Raw genomic sequence first — 21,109 nt, forward strand, 5'->3', positions numbered from 1 at the left:
GGTAATAAATAGGTAAAAATATTTCGTGCGGTGCATAAATTAGGCAGCCATAACGGCCTCTCTACAGTTCATACAGTCACGCTAGGGGATATCCACCTATGTACAAATATGTACACCACTCTCAAGCAACTCTCTCCTACCTCACCCACATGCAACTCTCTCTCTCTCTCTGTTTCTCTATATATAATCTTTTACACCCAATTCCATTCCCTTCTCCACTCCAAAACCTTCAATCACAATTCCCACAAGAATTAAACCAAACATCTGATCTGACCTGCTTTCTGATAGATGATGATGGCAGAATCATCTAGTGTTTCTGTTTCAATTCCCCCACCACAATCAACAACATCAAGAACACTACCATTAGTAGGACAAATTTCAAATTCACCAAGGAAGCAAGAAAAACCAACAATCAAGTTGATGGTAGGCACTTCAATAGGGCATGCAGCAAACCTATTAAAGCCCTTACCAGGTGTAACAGTCCTTGCTTTCCAAGCCCTTTCTTCATCTTTCTCCAACCGTGGTGCTTGTCATGATTCCAATAGAATCCTCACCGCCGTCCTCATCGGACTTTGTACGCTCTCATGTTGCTTCTTCGCTTTCAGCGATAGCTTTATAGGGAAAGATGGTAAGGTTTACTACGGCATTGCAACACTGAAAGGTCTTTACATCTTCAATAAAATCAACAACAACTACAATGATAGTGATCACGAGGAGGAAGAGGAAGAGAGAGTAAGGGATATGGGGAAGTATAAGATATGTATACTTGATTTTATTCACGCTATCTTCTCAAGTTTGGTGTTTTTAGCTCTGGCGTTGAGTGATTCCAATATCGTGGAATGCTTCTTTGCAAGGAGTGGAGTTGATGCCCATGAATTAGTGTTAAATATACCACTTGGGATCTCCTTCTTGTCTGGTATCGTCTTCATCGTCTTCCCTACTTCTCGCAAAGGGATTGGCTGCTCCACCTAGCTAAATTAAGGTTTCAATTTAGAACCTCCCTTTTTAAAAAACCAAGCCGGATTGAACCGATAAAAAATCAGTTCAGTTTTACATAAAAATTGTTAGTTTGAACCAAACCGAGTAAATTGTAATCATATATACCATTACTAAACCTTACAATCATGTATCTTTGTTGAGTTGTCCGAAATTACTTACTATGGGTTACTTTGTTGAATTGTGTGAAATTACTTGCTATGGATTTCTTTGTTGAGTTATGTGAAAAAAGGTTAAAAGATACTAAATACATTACTTTGTGGGATTGTATCTTCATGAGATTGTAATTTTCTTTCGAACTTTATTCATTTCCAGCAGGTCTATTCCATTTGAACTGAATACGAATCGAATTATAAAGACCGTATATGAACTTAATTCAATTACCAAGACTGTATATGAACCAAATTAATGAAACTAAATACAAAAGCTAAATAAAGCCGAAATCTAATTGATCCGGTTTCGGTCTAAGGTTAGGAAAATTATTTGGTTTCTGTTCATTTTGATTTGTACATACTATAACCTAAACCGAACTGAAAAATCGAAGAAACCAAACAAATTGACAACCATAGCTAGCTCCAGTGCAGTTCATCCGGGCCAGTGAATATAAAAGCGGCTCCTCCTATACTACAGATTTGGAGGTTTCTATGTTGTTCCACCAAGTGCATTCTGGTGTTACAGATTTCAACCTAAAAAAGGAAGGGAAAATTACATGATTGGTGTCTACCCTATGTTTGAGTTAACAAAAATAGACAAAAACAAGTTTAGTTTTACAAAACTAGACAAAACAGTGACTCTCCTTCCTTCCTCGGCAGCTCCCCTCTGAAAAAATCTCTTTTTTTTTTTCCTTTGTTACTTGGGGTAACAGAGAATGGCGGTGGCTGGGACAAGGGTAGGGTTGCAGGGAACGGAGGATGCCTGGACGAGAAGACAATGACAGAGGTAAAAATGTCTAAAAAAGTAAGTGTGGGAGAGAGAGACACTATTTTGTCCAGTTTTGTAAACCTTAACTTGTTTTTGTCTATTTTTGTTAACTCAAACATAGGGTGGACAGTTTTGTAAATGAAAATCCAAAAGTAGCTAATCATGTAATTTTCCCAAAAAGGAAAGGTTTTACAGATATACATAAATGGACATGGCCTTTATATATGGTCCTGTACATACACGGCCATGCATCAAGTGCTACGCCTAATAGGAAGGACCAAACTTTGTATTACACACTCTCCTTCTTTTTATATTTGGCGGCAGAAGTCACCGGTCTGCACAAAACCTTTTGCCTAAATAAATACATGTTTACTAGAAATCAAATAAAGTTGCAATCTGGAGAGATTTTTAGATTTGTCACTTTTCAAATTCTGAGGTTTATCTCAATCATATAGTTCACTATGAATGAATAGTCTATTTTTTTTTATGTTAGGGTTATTAAACCTCTGATCTATTTTACGTTCAGGGAAGGTAACAGGGCAGCGGACTGGTTGGCAAATTTGGCATGCGATTCAGCGGTGGATAAGGAATTTCAAGGGGGTACTGACCTCCCCCTCGGCCTTCGAAGAATAACACATGAGGATGCTAGTGGTCTGCCGGCCTTAAGGAAGTACCTTGTTTAGGCTGGGTGGGGTGGTGAATAATCTCTTTGTTTGAATGGTAGAGTGTCTCTTATGTTTATATTGAGTTGGAGTAAGGCGGGCATATCCCCCCCCCCCCCCCCTTGTAATTACTATTCTTTTGATTGATTATAATAAAATTTTAGGGACTAGCCCGGATCCTAGAGAATATTCAGGTTAAAAAAACAATGAATGAGTAATCATTTTTCCTTGTTTTCCCAACAATATATATAATAGACAGTCCAAAATTATAATATACAATTATTCTTTTGAAAGATACACTGTTGAAAAATGGTAATGTTGTATAAAGATTAGATGCTAACATGAAATAACATCTCTACAAAATTAACTTTCTTTGAAGACAACTACTAGCGTACTAGTAGGTAGTACCCTTACCAATAATTAGTTGGGATAATGGAAATCGACTCTCCTACTTCATTGGGAGTGGCTAGGTGGTTCAGGTGTTGAAGGTTTAATACAATATGTCTTTGGGTGAGTGGTGGCGGAACGTACGTTTTCTCAACTTATTTTCACGTTCGTCTATTATAACCATAGATCTTTCATAGTATTTATCTGAACCGTCTATTGACTTTCTATCTAGTTACCGGTTCCCGGCTACTACAGTGACAGATTCACACTCGCCCTCACGGTGACTCTGTTGCTACCCTCCGCTCCGATGCCTCTGTGCCAACACCTCAACCCCTCTGCAACTGCCTCTTCAACCACTTCTCTGTGTTGGTGACGGAAGGTAGTGATCCAAATCCATTTCTTTTACCTAGTGATCCACTTGATTTAGAGATATGGATGTTTTCGGTTGAAGGCATTCAGCTTTCTAAAGCTTTGGTCACCGGCATCATCTTCAGCAGTGAGAGATTTCATCTGTTTACACAGGATGATTTTACCAAAGGAAATAACGAGCATCGTCTGTCCTCTTCGTCATCTCAGAGAGATGCGATTTACAGGTGCAGGGATTCCTTGTTCTGTTTGTTTTAAACCCAGATGATTGACAATTTAAAAAAATGATGACATCATTCGATCTCGTTTTTTGAAGTTGGAAGTTCTGAGGAATTGTAGTTTATAGTCTTGAATAGGGTGATCTTTTGGCTAGTGGGTTGTCTAGTGCTTGCATCATTCGATCTCGTTTTAGCAGATTTCATCTGTTCCTAAGATGTTAAAATTAATGTCTAAACTTTTTAAATTGGATTTGGATGTTTGAGAATTAAATCATTTGAAATTAATAGCGAGGGTTGGATTTTACACTAAACAGCCGAATATCAACAAGGGTTGCAGCGGAGATCGCAGAGGGTGTGGCCGGCCTCTTCTATTCAGGAGAAGACGGCATAGCAGCAGTCATCCGCTGTGACGGAAAGTAGAAAAGTCGAATAAATTGAACTTTAATAGCAGGGGTTGGAGTTTAGAGTAACCAGCGCGGTATCTCAGTAGAGGTTGCAATGGGGATCGCAAGGGGGTATGACCTCTTCTGCGAAGGAGAAGGCGGAATAGCAGCAATAGTCATCGGGCGACTCCATCTCCGGCATTGATGGAGTTTGAGTTGATGACTTTCCGGTCTGCAACTAAACGATGGTGGTGGAACCACGTCTCTCAAAGTTAAGGCTATGTGGTGTTTGTGTCTGCAAGCTTGATCCGTTCTCATTCACTCCACTGCAGCGATCTTCCTCTTTGCTCTAAAGCACACGCAGAGGAAACCATTACTTTCCGTTAATTACCTTTACAATCGGTTTCGGGTAAAGTGATTAAAAGCATTCAACGGCTGAAATTCAATCTCATTAAATCTATGGTCAATATGGAATAAACGTTGTGCCAACTTGTTTTTATGTACTTACCGCCACCTTTTAGCCTATGTGTTTTCTATTTTGGCAAAAAAGTTAGGCTGTTAAATGATGGCCCAATAGACACTCCTTGGAAATTGAAATAAAAGTGGTGCTATGAACCAACTTTCTCTTTTTATAAATTGGGAAACAGTTTTATGTCCCGGAGTGGGAAAATTATCACCTCCAGTTTGCTGATCGGCCCAGTTCCCCAGTTCCTCTAATAGGGGGATGGTAGACCCCACCCGGGCAGGGTGTTTGAGCATGGGTAGAGAGGTCATTTCAGCCCCCCTTTGTTAGAGAAACTGAGGAACTAGGCCGGTCAGCAAACTGGAGGTGATAAAGATCCCCCGGAGTGTGGCCAGTATGATCGTTCTCTCTCCTCCTCAAAACAAGGTGTTGGAGGTGTCTATTCATATATGGGAGGAGAGAAATAGACCCATATATATTGTGTCCCATTTATTTACAGCCATCCATTGCTTTGAATCATCTTTTCAAAAGTTTAAGCATTATTTCACATTGTAACAAGCTCTATCTGATTGAAACTTAACATGTAATAATTAGGGGACCTTAATTAGGTTTCACTTGTATGGCTGTACCTTTGTGGGGTATATATTATGATCCTTGAGAAGGCCTTCTTAGATGGGTCATACGAAAAATCAAACTCTAAAATTTATTGTTTCATTATTAAACATAATTTGTATAATAATATACAATATATCATAATTTTATCCGGAGTCATTGGCTCCATTGTCCTCTCCCCTCAAGCCTTCAATATAATTATTACTAATGCAATCAAGGGTTTATTAAATGTAGGGTAGGGATAGTAATTGCCCCTTAATAATATTAAAGAAAGAATTTAACTAGAAATTATTGCCCTGGTGGAAGAAGAAATGTTTTTTTTTTTTCTGGTGGCGGGTGGAGGAGGGGGAAGAGTTTTTCACATGTGTAGATTAAAAGCTTATCCCCATATTTCGTTGCAAAGGGACAAAAAAAAAAAAGAAGAAGCTTTCAACACATGTGAAGACAATCCCTTCCCCTTGGCAGGCGGAGAGCCTCTTCTTCTACCTTTGTTTTTAAATACTTTTGTCTCCTTCACACTTGTCTAATCTAATCCATTTCGTTGTCTCATGGAAGTAGAACAAAAATATCATTTTTGGAAGAAGAACAAAAATATCATTTTTCGAAGAAGAACAAAAATATCATTTTTTGAAGTGATCTTTGCCTATTACTATTTGAGTTTTCTATTGTTTTATTTTGATCCTGATCTAATAAAAGGTGGAATTTATGAAGTGGAGGTAGCTTCCCCACATCCACCATGAATGGAAGGTGGAATTCAACGACATCGTAGATAGTTTCCCCACATCCACCGTGAAAGGGGAAATCCCTTATCCAATGGGTTTTTGTGTCAATGGAGCTTTTGTACGGCAAAATGTCAGAGTAATAATGATCTTAAATGGGTGGATGAATCTTTGAGAAAAACTTTTTCCTTCAAAAGCATATGAATTTTTCATTAATTCTATTGAAAAGAAAATATCTTCATCCACGGGCTATGGCAGCCTGACATAAAAAGAATGTACCCAATGCACGAGGCTCCCGCCGCTACAGGGTCTGTGGTGGCCTAAAATGTTAGCCATTAAACTATATAATTCTGAGAGAAAGAGAAGGAGAAACGATTTCAATGGGAAATTAGCATGATGAGAGTCTCAGATTGACATGTTTTCATTTACCCAAAATCTCAATTCTCTCATCCCCTCATCATCATATGACGTAAAACTTGAAAGAAAAATTTAAATCAGTGCGGTTCTTAGTAAAGATTATAAAAGGATTGGGTATAGGTATTGTAGAGAAAGGATAAAGGAAAGAAAGAAGGAAAAAGGTAATTAATGAAGAAAAGTAATGGCACACCTAAAAACCAGAAGCAGCCATCCTGTCATTATTCAACCATTACCCCCCAAAGAAAGAAAATATCTCTAATTTTGGAAGGGAATGGGGCTCCAGATCTCCACAGATTAAGATGGTTGTTGTAATGCCAACGCAGAATGCCAGAATCAATGTGGACAGAATGCCAAACTGCCAAATTACAGAGAGAGAAGATGATGATGAGGTGTCTCTTCTCTCTGTTCGGTGCTAAGGAAATGACATATCTGAGTATGACTGGAGATGGCTTTTTTGGCCCTATTATTGTGGGGTAAATAGTTTAGATGGCGCAACAGGGAAGGAATCTCCGTGACTCCATGGGACATATTCTTTCAATCCAGCTCAACCCCAAAGCTGGAATTTTGCTATTAAGTACTAAGAGCAAAGGAAGAAGGGGAAAGAGGCTAGCTAGGGCCGTTAAGCTTGAAGCTACCTGGTGTCTGTCTGGTAAAGGGTGCTTAATTTGGTTGTTGTTATTGTTGTTGATAACTTGTAATGCTGGCAATCATCTTCTCTTCTTCCACACCAGATCACCATAACCATATTTAGAAAATTCTAAAACCCAAGTGCCTAACCAGGTTTCTGGTTCTCTTTCTCTTGCCATCCCATCCCATCATCACTTGTTTCCCCTGACCTCACCCCCCCCCTATCTTTGGCGTGAGGATAAATATTTTTTTCCAATCCAACCCTTCTGTCTTTGTCTCTATCATCACCTTTTTCCATCTCTCCTATATAATTTTCCTCTTGGTTCAAGGAGGGTATAACAAAATCTCTCCTTTACTTCTTTTCAGATAGCGATCGAAAAGGCTAAATGATGAGTTTCTGTAAGAAGACGGTCCACTCAATCCTCTCTCTTTCCCAATCCACAAGCACAATTAGCGATTACCCATCCCACCACCATGGCTGCCTTTTTCCGTCCACCACTGGTTGCTTTTGCTTGATTGCGGGAGATGCCCAAAAACCCCCAAATGTATTTGTTCTAGAGTCTGCAGCAATTAAGCGCATTTCCACCCCTACCGCCTGCAAGAAAGATTCAGCCACTTTCGAGCTCCTCAACAATGTCTGCAATTGGTCGTGCACAGAGAGTTTAGGCTTCGAGAGCTCTGACTACCCAATGGAGGAGTCGTTGGAGGAGGAGGAGTTGTTGAGGTCCAGATCAATGGCTGCACGATCCAGGTGGAAGACGACGGTGGCGAAAGTCAGGACGCAGAAAACCAATTTCCCACCTCCTCTGCCGTCGTTAAACCAGAAAGGCCAGCCTTGCTTTTATCTTAAGCCGCTGAGGAGGAATGGAAGGCTGGAACTCACTGAGGTTAGGATCGAACGTCCTGAGATTTTCATGGCTTCACGCCAAGATGGTAGATTGAGGTTGCAACTTATCAGATCAGAACCACAGCATCCCTGTCCACCATATCAGGACTGCGACCAATTGGGGGAAGAAGAGCCATTCCCAATTCCTCATCATCATCATCAAGAGGAGAAGGAAGAAATTATTGATAAACAAGAAGAAGAGGGGAGAGAAATTCTTGGAAAACAAGAAGAAGATGACGAAATCAGTGATGAGGAAGAAGAAGAAGAAGAAGAGAGAGAAGAAGGGAAGAGATTGAGGCAGTGGAACTTGGACGGAATCAGGTGGCGGTGTCAGGAGGTGAATGACCACAGGCCGCACCACCTCCTTTATGGTGCCACCATTGTGTGAGACTCTGTAGACGACTGAGGATCTCCATGTGGTCAAAGTTTGAAATTGTTTTATGAATGGACACATCTCTCTCTCTCTCTCTCTCTCTCTCGCTCTCTCTCTCTCTCTCTCTCGGAAGCTATTCCATGTCGTGATGCCAATTTTGGAGCAGCAAGTGAGACCAGTTTCTCTCCCTTGCTCTTGTGGAGGTCGCAGATATGGAAATGGCGGATTTGGGTTCTGTGTCTGTGTGTGTGTGTGTGAGTGTGGAAGGCACAGTTCTGCAGGAAAGGAAAGTGGGCAAAGCGGAGAGGGGCGGATTTCACTGGAAGAGTGCTATTGGCTACTCATGACTCAATGATGGAAAGAAAATTCTACTTTTCTTAGTTACCTGAGGTGATATTCAAAGGTTGTTGATTCATGATGACTTCATGATTGAGAGCCCCTAAAAGCCCTGTTCCTATTCCAAATTCCCAATTTACTCTTTTGGGACTTGGGAGTGGCTAGTCAGAAAGCTGAGTTTGGAAACAGAGAAAAAAAATGTCCAAATAAAAAGCTTCGGAGTGGGGGGGAGGAATAAACGAGTTGGATTGCTCTCCCCTGCGGGTAACCACCCCACCACACATCTCATACCGTCCATGGGTTGTGGTTGGTGGGGACCATAATCCATGGACGGTGTGAGATGGGTGGGGTGGTTACCCACAGGGGAGGGGATCGAGGTTTTAGGTTGCAGTTGGTGCCTCGGCCCCTTTGTGGTACATTGCGAATGTAACATTGTCCTCTTTGGGTAGGTTTTTTGTACTGTAGCGGCAAAAATGGTATTATATATATTTTTTGATAAATAAAGCTTTACTGATAAGAACATATGGTACACATAGATTTTGAATTACACATGTTTCGAGAAGCCATGGAGTGGAAATTAACCAATCCTACATGTCAAGGACTGGACCCTCCTAACAAAGTAGTCAGTCAAACTGTTTCCCTCCTTTGGAATAAAAGCAAAGGTACATGATTCTAAACTCGAAGCCAAATGAGTGATATCCTAAATAATAGGGATCATCAAAATTGGTAGGTTGGTGTGCTCGCTGAAGAGAACAGAGATCAGTACTTTGTTGTCAGATTTTACAATTAGATAGTTCCAATTTTCTTCAATTGCTTGAAGGATGTTTGTTTGAATCGCCATTACTTCATCTATCAGAATAGTTGAGAACATAGGCGGTTCAGAGGCAGCATGTGGCAGTCTCTCATTGCAATCACAAAAAATAATCCCAAGACCTCCTTTAGTCCTTCCTTGCCTATCATAAATAAAAATAGCATATAATATCTATAGTATGGGTTTCAAGCTGGGAGCATTATGATAAAAGATAATTAAATCTTAAAGTAATAAGTTCCATCTCCTACAAGGATTAGAAACCCGAATTGGTCCCAATGGATCCAATTTGATCTGGATCGATGAAGAATAGATCGTGATCGGTGAAGAAGCAGTCAAAATCAATCTCAATAAGCCCTAACCTTAGTTTCCATACATGGATCAGTCAATCTGGATCTACCAATATCAAGATCAAGCTCAGTTGATTCCATCCAGTCGATCCAATCTCGGATTTTATAACACTTGATCCCTTGTCGATTATGGGTTTCCTTGTCATTTGAAAACAAGACTGCATATCTAAAACAATTTGTGATATAAAAAACTTGGGACTGAGTTTTCCTATAGCCACGGTAAATGGGATCCATTCGTTGAAGCTGGTTCAGATGCGCGCAGGGGTATCAGGTGGGTATTTTGAGGAAAATACTAAAACCTAATAGGGCTTTGTGAACCCTAGGATGGTGGCTTTTTTTGTGATTAGAATTCTATTCAACAAAACCCAAAGATCTCCCCCCTCCACACCCCCCCCCCCCCAAAAAAAAGAGAGAGGAAAGAATAGGAGAAAATAAAAAATACAAGGAGAGAGCTCTACAACAAAATCAACAACCTATCCCTATAGCCGAATTAAGCTAGAAGGGAAATCCGAAGAGGAAACAAGGATAGACCCAACCCAAAATACCCAGACAATAGAGCCTACCCAAGAGAACCTAGCCAACTAAGAAGATTAAACAAACGACCACATCCGTGTAAGCCCCTTACCACAACTACCTCTTCTTAACAACAGAAAAAGACATCCCAAAACAAACAGTCACTTAGGTGTACTCCTCGTAACTCTGGTTGATGGACGAGGGCGAGACTAGATGAAACTACTTTGGCCTTCTTCCCAATTTGATTTTTGGGTGGAAGCACCCAAACCCACAACGATTCTTCAAAGCAATGGAAGGGCTCACTCGATCCACATGCACAACTTCATATGGAAAAATGACCAAAGAAGGATCCATCAAGTACAAGCTGTTAGCAAGGTTGGCAACGAAGTTGTCACCCACCGGCACCATTTCAGAAGAGGGAGAGATGTCCACAGAGGAATTCCTCAAGCAAATGATATTGGTAACGGGAAACAGAAAGCTCATCAATGAAAGGCAGAGCCTCAACAATGGGTGGACAAGACTAAAAAGACCGAGGGGCCCGGTCCACAACGCAGGTTCGAAGGATCAAATCACAATGGTGAGGATTAGTGTCAAGGCCTAGATCTGGGTTAGGGCTAGGTAGGGAAGGGGGAACAAGATCAAGGAGGGGGGAGAGGAGTGGGAACAAGGATAAGGGAGGAAGGGATAGAGGGGGGACAAAAATAGGAGGGGAAGGGGAAAGGATGGGGGACAGAGGTAGGAGGGGAGACAATGGTGGGATTGGTAACACTATTCAAACCCAAGCCAAATAAAGGCAACTAACCCGGATCCCCTTGAATCAGCTCCCTAGACCCATCTCGCAAACACGAAGGAACTCCCTCCAACTCGACAACAATAATATGATCATTACTCACAATAGGAACGACCTCAGTCTGGCTTCCAAAAGCTAGCAACCCCTATATCCACCTCAGCATAGGGAGGGCAGCCTGACCTATCAGAGATGGGAGGGGGGACCATCTATAATGGTAGGAACACTTTCCATCCCAGGACCTCTGCAACCACTCGAACTCTCCCCCATTGGTGGTTGGGTTTCCTCTTCAGAGCTTATAGCCTGAGTCGTAGTACCCCCGTCTCCTCCTTCTAGGAGACAATGGCTAAATAATGTTCACCAGGCAATGGAGGAAAAATTTGTCCAAAAACTTGATCCCTTATCGTGATGGGTTTCTTTGACATTTGAACAGAAGATTGCGTATCTGAAACAATATGTGATGTTGAGATTATGTTGATTGAGATGAGGTGTTTGGTAACAACTCCATTTATACTTAAACCTCTTAGTTTAAGCTACAAAATATGTTTGCTACCCGATATTTTTTGGTTTAAAAGGTGGGATCAAGTTTTCCTCAAGCCCTTGCCAAAAAAAAGTTCTCCTCAAGCAACAGTTAAGGAGGAATTCCTTCACCAATTGAATTAACGGGGATGGAATGGTATCATTATGGGGGTAGGGGTAATTTGGACCTTCAACTAATAGGGGGAGTAATGATGACCTTAAATTCGTGAATTCTTCTCCATGGGAGAATGAAAAATCTCCTAAATAGAGCTTATGATTATGAGTTTGTAGAGAGGAAGGCTATGTCAAGTGCAAGGGACACACCAATTACAAAAAAGGGTTACTGGTCCAGGCTTAAAACCCAAAAATTGGGATCCAGATCAATCTAGGACCATCTCAATCTGAATCGGCCACCTAGATCGGTTAGATACAGGCATGTTTGGGATTCGTAGTAGATCGACCAATGAATCGATATTTTTTAATAAAAATACTTTAAAAATCTGAAAACCACCCCACCCGTAGAATTTGGATCTTCTTCTCTCCCCTCTCTCCCTCTCCTTCTTCCTCTCTGGTTCCCCTACCCCCTCCACCACCAACTGCAACATCCCTGACCCGCCCCTGGCCCCCTCTCTCTCTCTCTTCCCTTTCTTTCTCCTTCTCCGGCTCTCCCCTCCCCTCCCTCCCTCCCCCCCCCCTCCCCCTTGTATTGTATTCTATGGTTTACGTTGTTGGTCGCCTCCGAAGGGCCGTTAAAAGCTCGTAGGGCTAGAGGCCTAGGGTCTTTCTATTCACAAAATTTAGTCATGTCCATGAAGACAAACCTAATTGTTCATATAATGCTTATAACCCCCATGTAAATTCTTAGAATTTAGAATGGGTAAACAACTAATCACTTGTATTATCACTAAGAAAAAAATGCAATTAGTCACTTGGTTTTTCTGCTGAGGATTGATGTGTTGTATGGTTTTTGTTGTGGGCCGCCTCCAAAGGGCCATTAATTTTTAAGGTTTACATGGGATAATTTTGGAAATTGTCTCTCTTTGTTTTCCCTTTAAATTGGTAGAGATGGGGTTGTTAGAGTTACAAAGAATTCTTTGTAAACAGAGAGGCATGAGGAAAAGAGCTTGTAATTATATTCTTCATTGCTAGCGAAGACACTCCATCTCACCGTGGACATAGGCACCTTTCTTTAGCATGTATATCTTTGCATTGTGGTTGTTTGATTACTTTTTTTCTATTTTTGTGGTTCTACATCCTCTATAGTTTTCAGTTTCTAACCCCTGACCCACTCCACCCCTTTAATTCCGTGCAAAGCCACACCCACACCCCCTCTCTCATGGTTAGACCTTAACCCATGAGAAAGAGAGAGAGAGAGAGAGAGAGAGAGATATGTCTAACACCAACAATGGAAGATTGTCGAGGACTCCTCCAAGTGTACAACAACGGATCCATAGTCCGATCTTCCGAACCAGTTGCATACATCCATGTCCATGATGATGGCTCTATGGTCTTGAAGGATGTCCTTCCCCCCCCCCCCCCTCTCTCTCTCTTTCTCTCTCTCTCTCTCTCTCCCTAACCCCCTCTCTAGTTGCCCCACCCTGCCCTGCCCCTCCCCTCCCTCCCTCCCTCCCTCCCGCTGCAACATCCCCCCCTTCCCCTTTCTCTGCTCCAGCTTCCCTTTCCTTGCCCTCCCTCTGGCTTTCCCTCCCCTTTTGGCTCCAGCTCCCGTCTTCTTCTTCTTCTTTTTTTTCAGCGGTTCCCATTTCGGTCCTCAGTTGTCCTCGCATTCCAAACCAAAAGGAGTGAAGGATCTCCACCATTTCATTTAAAGCACATCCTTGCAGCACTTTTGCATCCTCCCAGCTGCCCCCCACTTCACCCAAAAGCAAAAATACTAGAAAAGTAACCAACCTAAATATGGGACTTGTAGATACCATATTGGACAGAAGTCCCCCTTCACAGCCGTATAGATGGCCTCTTTTATATGGGTGCGATGTGGAAGACTGGATGGAGCCCAAATTTATGAACAGAAAGACCCCTTGGTCTCTTTTTCAGATGTTAAGTTTTGGCCCTAATAGAAGTATAGAGAATACCCCCTCTTTGGCATGGCTTAGTCAATTATTCTCGCAGTTCAGAGAGGATTCAGACTGCCACTTCTCTGAAAGCATGGTTCTTGCCTCCCTCGATCCTCCCTCCTTGGAGCTCATCCATTCGTTTCCAACACGTCCAACAAACAGACGGTGGTCGTAGATTAGGCAACTCCATTAGCAAAGAAGAAAGAATTCCAGGCAATGGGAGAGTGTACAGTATTGGTTGGAGTACAGTACATGTACATGGACATTCATGGGAATACATGCTAATCCATGGAAGCATATCATTAAATTTGAGTCAGGAACTTGACAAGTTGCCTATCAAGAAGGATCTCCTATTCATCCAACAGTTTGAAATTACTATAACATCCTCACATGGCAGAATTAGGGTCCCCTGGAGAGAAACCTCTCTTAAAGGCACAAATACCATATTATTAAACCATACACTATAAGAATGGTAGTGAAGAAAACCTCAGCTAGGCTCTGAGCTTGAAGAATGTTGTTCAGATTGGCTTAAGCCAGCCAAGCTCAAACAACTGACGTAAAAGGAGCACTTCAAATCTCTTACTTTTGTATTAATTTCTTTCCAATGTCATTTCAGATATAAACAATTATTTACATAACAAGTTATCTCTCAGGATGATGATGCAATTTAAACTAACTCTACATTCCCCACCCCCAAAAAAGAATATGAAATATATATATTTGTAAAAAAGAATAAGGAGGAGAAGAAGAAGAAGCAATTCTATGACACCCTCAAGTATTTGTTTTCTATATTCCGCTTGATGAAGAAGGATTTGTTATCTTTACAACCTTCCGTTTAGGTTTTCTTCTACGCCGTGAGGCAACCTTTTGTTCAGTGCAGTTATCTACCCTTACCACATCAACCTTCACTATATGGTGATCAGACGTCCCTTTCGATGACATAACAGAGTAAGACCCAGGAACAAACTTGTATACTGAGCCCGGCGATGCCAATATGTAATCAACTCTTGTCCCATACTTGCATGTCCCCTGCACATCTGCATTGGTGGAATTCTTATTACTACAAACATTTAGAAAGGAGTATATTCTAACCAATTTGACTAGACTTACAACCCAGGGAGTCTTACTTTGGCCTTTGGCAATTATAACTACTGATTCGCATTCCCCTGAAAAGTCCTTGGAATCTACATATTGCTTCCCCTTCAAGAACTTCATCACATCAACCTTTGGTGTCGGCTTTCCAATCTCCTCATAGTACTGCAATATAATGAATGTCTAATTAAGTATTAATCTAGTAGTGATAAATTGGTAACAGAACCAAAACTTCCATGAATTTCTACCTTCTTAATATCTGACCATCTCTCTGCAGAGTAGTCTGTTTCATCTAGGGAGTTGAGCCCTCCAGCTAAGATGTGAGGCTGAGCATTTGATTGGATAATTGAATTTATCTGCTTCATCCTCCAGTTCTCATTCAAATGGTCAAGATGAGTGCAATAGAAGTTGAATTCTCCTGCCTGGGGCACATCAATTGTTGCCTTCAGCACATTCCTGTATCCAATGTTAGCACACCAAAATGGGTCTTAAAGAGTGTCATTTAGAATTTCAAGAATCATAGAAGTATGAACTTCTTTGTGAGAAATAGTTGAGACTGTAAAAATAGATGCCATATGCAGTTACTGATCACAATTCCTCAGTTTGGTGTGGTGCTTGTATATTTGTGGAAGGTCGGATCATGCTTCATATAACAGATGAAAAATGAAAAAGGGAGGGGATAGAAAAGAAGAGGAATTCAGAAGAAGCCTCATCAGCCACCGCCATTGCATTTGAGAGAAGGCTTATATGATGATATAGTGGTGCTGCTATTGTACTTCAGTGAGAAGATTCTCAAGGTATGCGAACGTTTCAGGTCAGATATTCATAGAGAATAACCCGAAACAAGAAAAATTATTTTGAATTATGCCAAAGAGATGCAGTTACTAAAATGGGGCTAAAAGATGAGATGAAAAGACTTTGTGCAGAAGTAAATTGGATTCCTTTTATCCGTAACCTTGACTAAATCATCCACCAGATCCAGTTCCCCAAATTTTGCAGAATTAACTGACCAGATGGATGTTCTGGAGGTCTATGGCAAGCTCAGGTGAAATGGTTGTCAAACTTTCCAAGATTGATTACCAACTTATTGGCCTTAGGTGAGCTAATAAAGCATGCGTCCCTAACCATGAACAAACAGACATCTGAGATGACAGGAAGCTCTATGAGACTAGTTGAGGCTGAATCTTATTTATTTACCTCTCGTCCTGTTGGTTTTGCTAAAGAAAATACAAACAAGCCAAATAAGGGATAAGATGGAAGAAACAAGAGTGAAAACAGAGCTGTAACTTAGTGATTGACTAGCTCTGGAACTCTTTTTCTTCCTTTTCGTCCCTCTTCAATTTTTTATGCAGTGAACTATAAAGTTGGTGAAAGGGTAGCTTATGTAGGGGAAACTATGGCAGTCAAATTGAGCAAATAGGCGAATCATTGTGATTCGGGAATCACGCCAAAGAATCAACAATCTCCAACAAAACTCCTAATCTGTTAAATTGGAGTCGGCTTCCTTCTTTTCCTGTTAGTTTCCCTTGTTCATTGATTTAATTTTCGGGTCTAACGGATAATTAAACTGAGGAAAGTAATCAAAACAGAGGACATGAATGGAAGGAGGACTACTTCTGGAGAAGGAAAAGGATTTGCACCTGAAGTCTGTATCATCGAATATTTTCTGAACTTGCCATCTCTTAATTGGCCACTTAGACAACACAGCGTTCCCATACTCAGGAGCCCAGCTCTCAGCGAATGCATATGTCATACCCAAGGCACTAGCCAAGTCTGATAGAGGTTTCATGCCTTTCTCTTCCTCTGCTTTGACATCTTGCAGAGCTAATATATCTGCATCCACTTCCCTCAGCACTTCCAGAATGGATCGACGGTTTCTCCGGCTCTCATCGACTCTATCAGTGATTATCATATTGGCTGAGAAGCTCACACTGGACCTCAGAGGAGCTTTGCCTTTTTGGTTCCTGCTTGTAATCGTGCTCGACGAAGAAGGCCCCTCACCGTTCGCTTCTGCAAAACTCGACTGTCTACTGCGCACCAATGAGATTTCATTGTCAGGGAGATTGATAGAGACCCTCAATTTTGATTTTGCGAACTTCTGTTGCTTGGTAGCATGGTCAGGACTGTTCATAGAGTTGGGATGCAGGGGAGATTGCTTGAGTATGCTCTTGGGACGATCATTTACAGACTTGGCTCTGATATCAACCTCCATGGAACGCCTGACCTTGAGATAATCTTCCTCCCCATAATCAAAGACAACAGACTTCTCAGACTGGGGGATGGCAGGAGCCATGGAGAACAGGGCCGCATTGAAAGTCGCAAGTCGAATTGGCCTCTCGAATTTAGAAGTAGGAGTGCCCAGTTGACCATTTTGATGGATGGATGACTCGTTGGAGATGGGTTCTTCTTTCGCCTGAGAAGATTTCAGGTTACACTTCCCAAACCTCCTGATGACAATTTTGATCTTGGAACGCCTCCGTATTGGCCAGTATAGTCTAGAACAGAGGCGCCGAAGTTTATGGCTGAGGTTGCTTAGCATTTGAGAGAACTGGGAATTGCAGGAAATTAATTGAGTAGCTCCCCTTGATTGCATAACAAGAAGACGATTGGTGGTGATTTCTAATAACCTTACAGTTTCTATCGTCTGAAATGAATTAGATGTGAAAGTAAGATTAGTTTAATTAGATTATGGCTGGAAAGGAAAGGAGAGGAGAGGAAAGGAGAGAGGGAGGAGTCTTCTGAGAAATAAGGTTGGTCGACATTTCGCAGACAAAGAAGGGTTCAAAAGGGGTGGTAGGGTTTTCTGAGAAGTTGCGGTGGAGAGAGAAAAGGACTCACAGAAAGATAGAGAAGCAAAGAAATCCCAACTGCTCCAAGGAGACCTAACCACTCCAATCCCAATCCATGCAACTCAGATTCTTGATTGGAACTCCACGTCACCCAAAACCCGGGGTACCAAACTCCTGAATGCACCCTAGTGGAGTCCACCACTCCACCCTCATCCCATAAGATTACTTGATTCGAGGCTTTTGTGCTCTCCCCCTCGGCATATAATCCATCCATTTAAAGCTTTCTAGAGTTTTCGACATGACTTCCACGAATGCCTTTATTTCTCTTAAAGATTATAGTGAAGTAAAGCAATAACTTTTCCATGGAGGGTGGTTTCAGACTTTCAGTTTGGATTGATTGAATGCTTCTCATCCTACGGAATTTGAAGCAGAGGTGTTTGAGGAAAAGATGGAAGAGCCAACCATTGCTGTTGTTTACGCAATAATGGACACAAAATAATTAAATTTGATAGCAAACGTCAAGATTGACGAATGTAGCTTGGCTATATTCATGGTGGTTTCGTTGGAAAATTAAATTAAGTAATACAAAAGTCTGGTTTGATTTGTTTATTTTTCTGTTAGTGTAGGTTTGAGCTGGACTTGCTTTACAAAAAAAGATGACAAACGCAAGGTTGGTTTTGGGGCCGTTGAAATCTCAGCAAAAGGCCAGCGTTTCTCGCTTGTTATCCCCTTTGGATGCTTCCTGTTGTTGGGTTCCCTTTCAATTCCATCAACTGTGGGTCATATCATAATAAAAGTTAAGAAAAAAAAAGGTAGGAGTCGTACAGATCTGAAATATTAGAAGAGATATCTTAGATTATATTGTGATGCTCAACTTAAAATAGAAAGAGAGAGAGAGAGAGGTTAAGAATTATTGAACTAAAGAAATATGGAAACTTTGAAAGATCACAGAAGAAAGAAGAGATCAAAGGATCCAGTGTGGATTGACTGCCAAAGGCAGCTTGTAAATGTTTGGGCTTTAAAGAATCTCCATTATTAATTTGGTCGGCAACACACCTGGGCTGTTGTTGTCTTCCTGACATGGTGTGGACCGCTGTTTGACATTCACCACAGCATTGATATTGAGCACCAGGTTACTGAGCTTTGTCCCCAAAGAGATGGATACACAGATGGCCAACAAAGGCAGAGCAGGATCGCGGACACCATCACCTCTCCTCCATGGCTAAATGTAGAGGTGCATGTAAGTAGTAGAGATGTTCTAGCCATAGGCGACTAGACGTGAAGAAGTAGAGACTTCAATGAAAGCGTCCCAGACACTAACCCAAACCATGACAGGCTCCATTGCTCTGCTTCCCATTAAAAGGAAGTTGAGGGCTGCCGAAATTCCTACTTATAGGAAATAGGAACTGGAAAGCATTTCCATGGGTAGGTTGATACGATACCTAAACCTTCTTTTTTATGGTAAAATCAGACAAAAGTAGGCAACTCTCTTCGTATATGAATCTGTATGACAGAACTAATAGGAATGAAAAGTCATACCCTCCCTTTTGTGTCTACCTGATGGGAGAAGCAAGGAAAACCAGCCACAGGCCATTGGAAAGAACTGATTGATGTAACGGACGATTGGGGGTAGGAACTCCCAGCAATCATTGGGTCCTTTTCACTGGTCTTTCAGTGATGGTTGTGGGGCCTTAGTCCCACCCATCAAACGCAAATCCCCAGGTGATGAAGAATAATGTCTCTATCCAGCTGTTTGAAGGAAAAACGATGGTTTGCGCGCAACGACTGCTTAGATCGGCAGTAGAGGATCCAAATTGTAGATCTTTTATCCAGGAGTTCTTTGTTCCTCTGTTGTTGTAGATGATGTATTCTTGCTTATGGGTTTAGCATCTCCTCTTCTATTCCTTAGAGAGGTGTTTTTGTCTTTCACCGTGCAAGCCCATATATATATATATATATATATATTATTTGATAGAAAGAGGGTATTCATTCATGCGCACCCATCGCTAACCAAAAGAACAAAATACATAAAATAGATAGAAAACATGATAAATGCAGGGTATGGATATACGGTATCCAAAACCAATGAGTGAAAATTGATCTGGTCTCACATGTCATTGGCTGGGTCATCCAGACTAGGAGTTGAGTCACAAGTCAAAACCACTTCCCTAGATAACAGGCTATAGACACTGCTAAATTTAAGCGCATGCACATACATACCAATAGAGGGGGGCCCATACGTGCCGAACAACCCAACGCCACACTGTCCACGCTTGCCGACATGTTGCCACGGTCTACTTTCAAACAAACTTGCCGGGTCGGCAAAGGTCTGCTGGATCGACAAGTGGAGCTTCGATTAACAAGAAGAAGACCACCAGAATCGCTACCACAGCCTACTTTCGAACAAATCTTCGAAGATCTGCTGGATCGACGAGTGTAGCTTCGACCGGCGACAATAAAGGGTTGGTGAAGATTGAACGGCGGCTGGAGATTTTGGGATTAGTCTCAAATACAACTTTGTTTCTAGAGTTTCACTTTCAAATTCACTCGGTCGGTGTTCTTTTCTTGGTTCATTTTCCCTGTTACTTCTTCTGTGTGTTTTGTTGTAAATCTTGGCTGTCTAGAATGTAAATGGGAAAAAAACTAGTGCACGATGTACCATATCAGTTGGGGATCCGAGCTTAGCATACAAACTCTTCAATTTGGTGGAGGAGATGGGGACCTTTATCCGCTAGCCGTAATTGAAGCGCTGCTGTGTGCATCATGCGGTGCAGCAGCGGCCATGTGCGTCTGATGGGGCCCGGCCGTGCACACATGGTCGCTGCCGCACAAAGACGATGCGCAGCAGCCGCTCCAGCTTATTGCAAAGAGATAAAAATTCAAGAGATGGTGAGACAGCAAGCTATTTGGGGGGGAGGGATGTTACGATGTCTTGTATTCTGTTGTTCACCTTTATGTTGATTTTGAAAGGGCCATTAAGAGGCCGTAGATTAGGACCCCAAGAACTCCGAGACTTTTTTTAGGGTTACATGGGTTTCGGTAATATGTGCTTATGCAGGGCTCTACTATGTATTTATAACAATATGGTATTCTCTATAATCTGAGAGGGGTGTGAGGACGAGGAGTTGTAACCCTGTTCTCTATTATAGTGAAGCAAATCTCATTTACCCGTGGACATAGGCACTTGTCGAACGAACCACGTAGTAGTTGTGGCCCTGTTGGCCACCTCAGGCTCCTGAATCTGACCCAAAAGCAAAGTGAGTCTAATGACAGTCGGATCAGAAGACTTCAGAGGGAGGAAGCATGGGACCTGGATCCTCTGTGGTGCAGCAGGGTGTACGGCGCACATTGGATGGCCTGCAGCACCCAGGCATGCAGCGCCCGTGTGTTGGGCTGCATGCCCAGGTGGCCTTCCGATCTGCGCACTGGACACCCTGCTGTGCCACAGAGGAGCCCCATCCGGAAGCATGTAGGAGATTTAACTGAGAGTAACCTGCACTTGCAGAGAGTACAATCTATGGGACCACTGCTCAAACTTCTAGAAATTTTCTACAGACCACCCTATACGTAGCCCTTCTGTAGAAACAAAACCCATTGAACCTCAGCCCAGAACCCATGTTGCTTTTTCCCAGCCCAAGACAAGCCCATTGTTTGTTTGAATATGGCCCAGCCCGATTCTGTTCAAGGTGTAGATCTCAACATTTGGAGCCCAGTTATCTTTGAATTAGAATTATAGGCCCATACTAGAAGTCTGGAACTAAGACCCCAATCCAGATCGATTTTATCACCTGCGGTTCCCTGCCCAGTACG

At 42.0% G+C, this 21,109-nt stretch overlaps 3 protein-coding genes across 3 annotated transcripts; 2 read left to right on the forward strand and 1 right to left on the reverse strand.

Annotated features, from left to right (window-relative positions):
• Nucleotides 1-294: 294 nt before the first annotated feature.
• On the forward strand, nucleotides 295-972 carry LOC122668440 (protein DMP2-like). Its single transcript, XM_043865005.1, has one exon. The coding sequence runs from the start codon at nucleotides 295-297 to the stop codon at nucleotides 970-972; it is 678 nt and encodes a 225-aa protein (XP_043720940.1).
• Nucleotides 973-7,154: 6,182 nt separating this feature from the next.
• Nucleotides 7,155-7,823, forward strand: LOC122668441 (the record flags this gene model as incomplete). The annotated part of the gene is made up of 1 exon (XM_043865006.1): nucleotides 7,155-7,823. A coding segment is annotated over exon 1 (666 nt), but the record flags the coding sequence as incomplete, so codon positions are not given.
• Nucleotides 7,824-14,008: 6,185 nt separating this feature from the next.
• LOC122669739 lies at nucleotides 14,009-17,130 on the reverse strand. Its single transcript, XM_043866580.1, has 4 exons — nucleotides 16,151-17,130; nucleotides 14,759-14,966; nucleotides 14,546-14,675; nucleotides 14,009-14,455 (listed from the first exon to the last, which is right to left on the reverse strand). Exons 1-4 carry the CDS (start codon nucleotides 17,101-17,103, stop codon nucleotides 14,205-14,207), a joined length of 1,542 nt encoding a protein of 513 aa, XP_043722515.1. The 5' UTR covers nucleotides 17,104-17,130; the 3' UTR covers nucleotides 14,009-14,204.
• Between the last annotated feature and the right edge of the window lie 3,979 nt (nucleotides 17,131-21,109).

Source organism: Telopea speciosissima, chromosome 7, assembly GCF_018873765.1.
Source record: "Telopea speciosissima isolate NSW1024214 ecotype Mountain lineage chromosome 7, Tspe_v1, whole genome shotgun sequence".
NCBI lineage: Eukaryota > Viridiplantae > Streptophyta > Magnoliopsida > Proteales > Proteaceae > Telopea > Telopea speciosissima.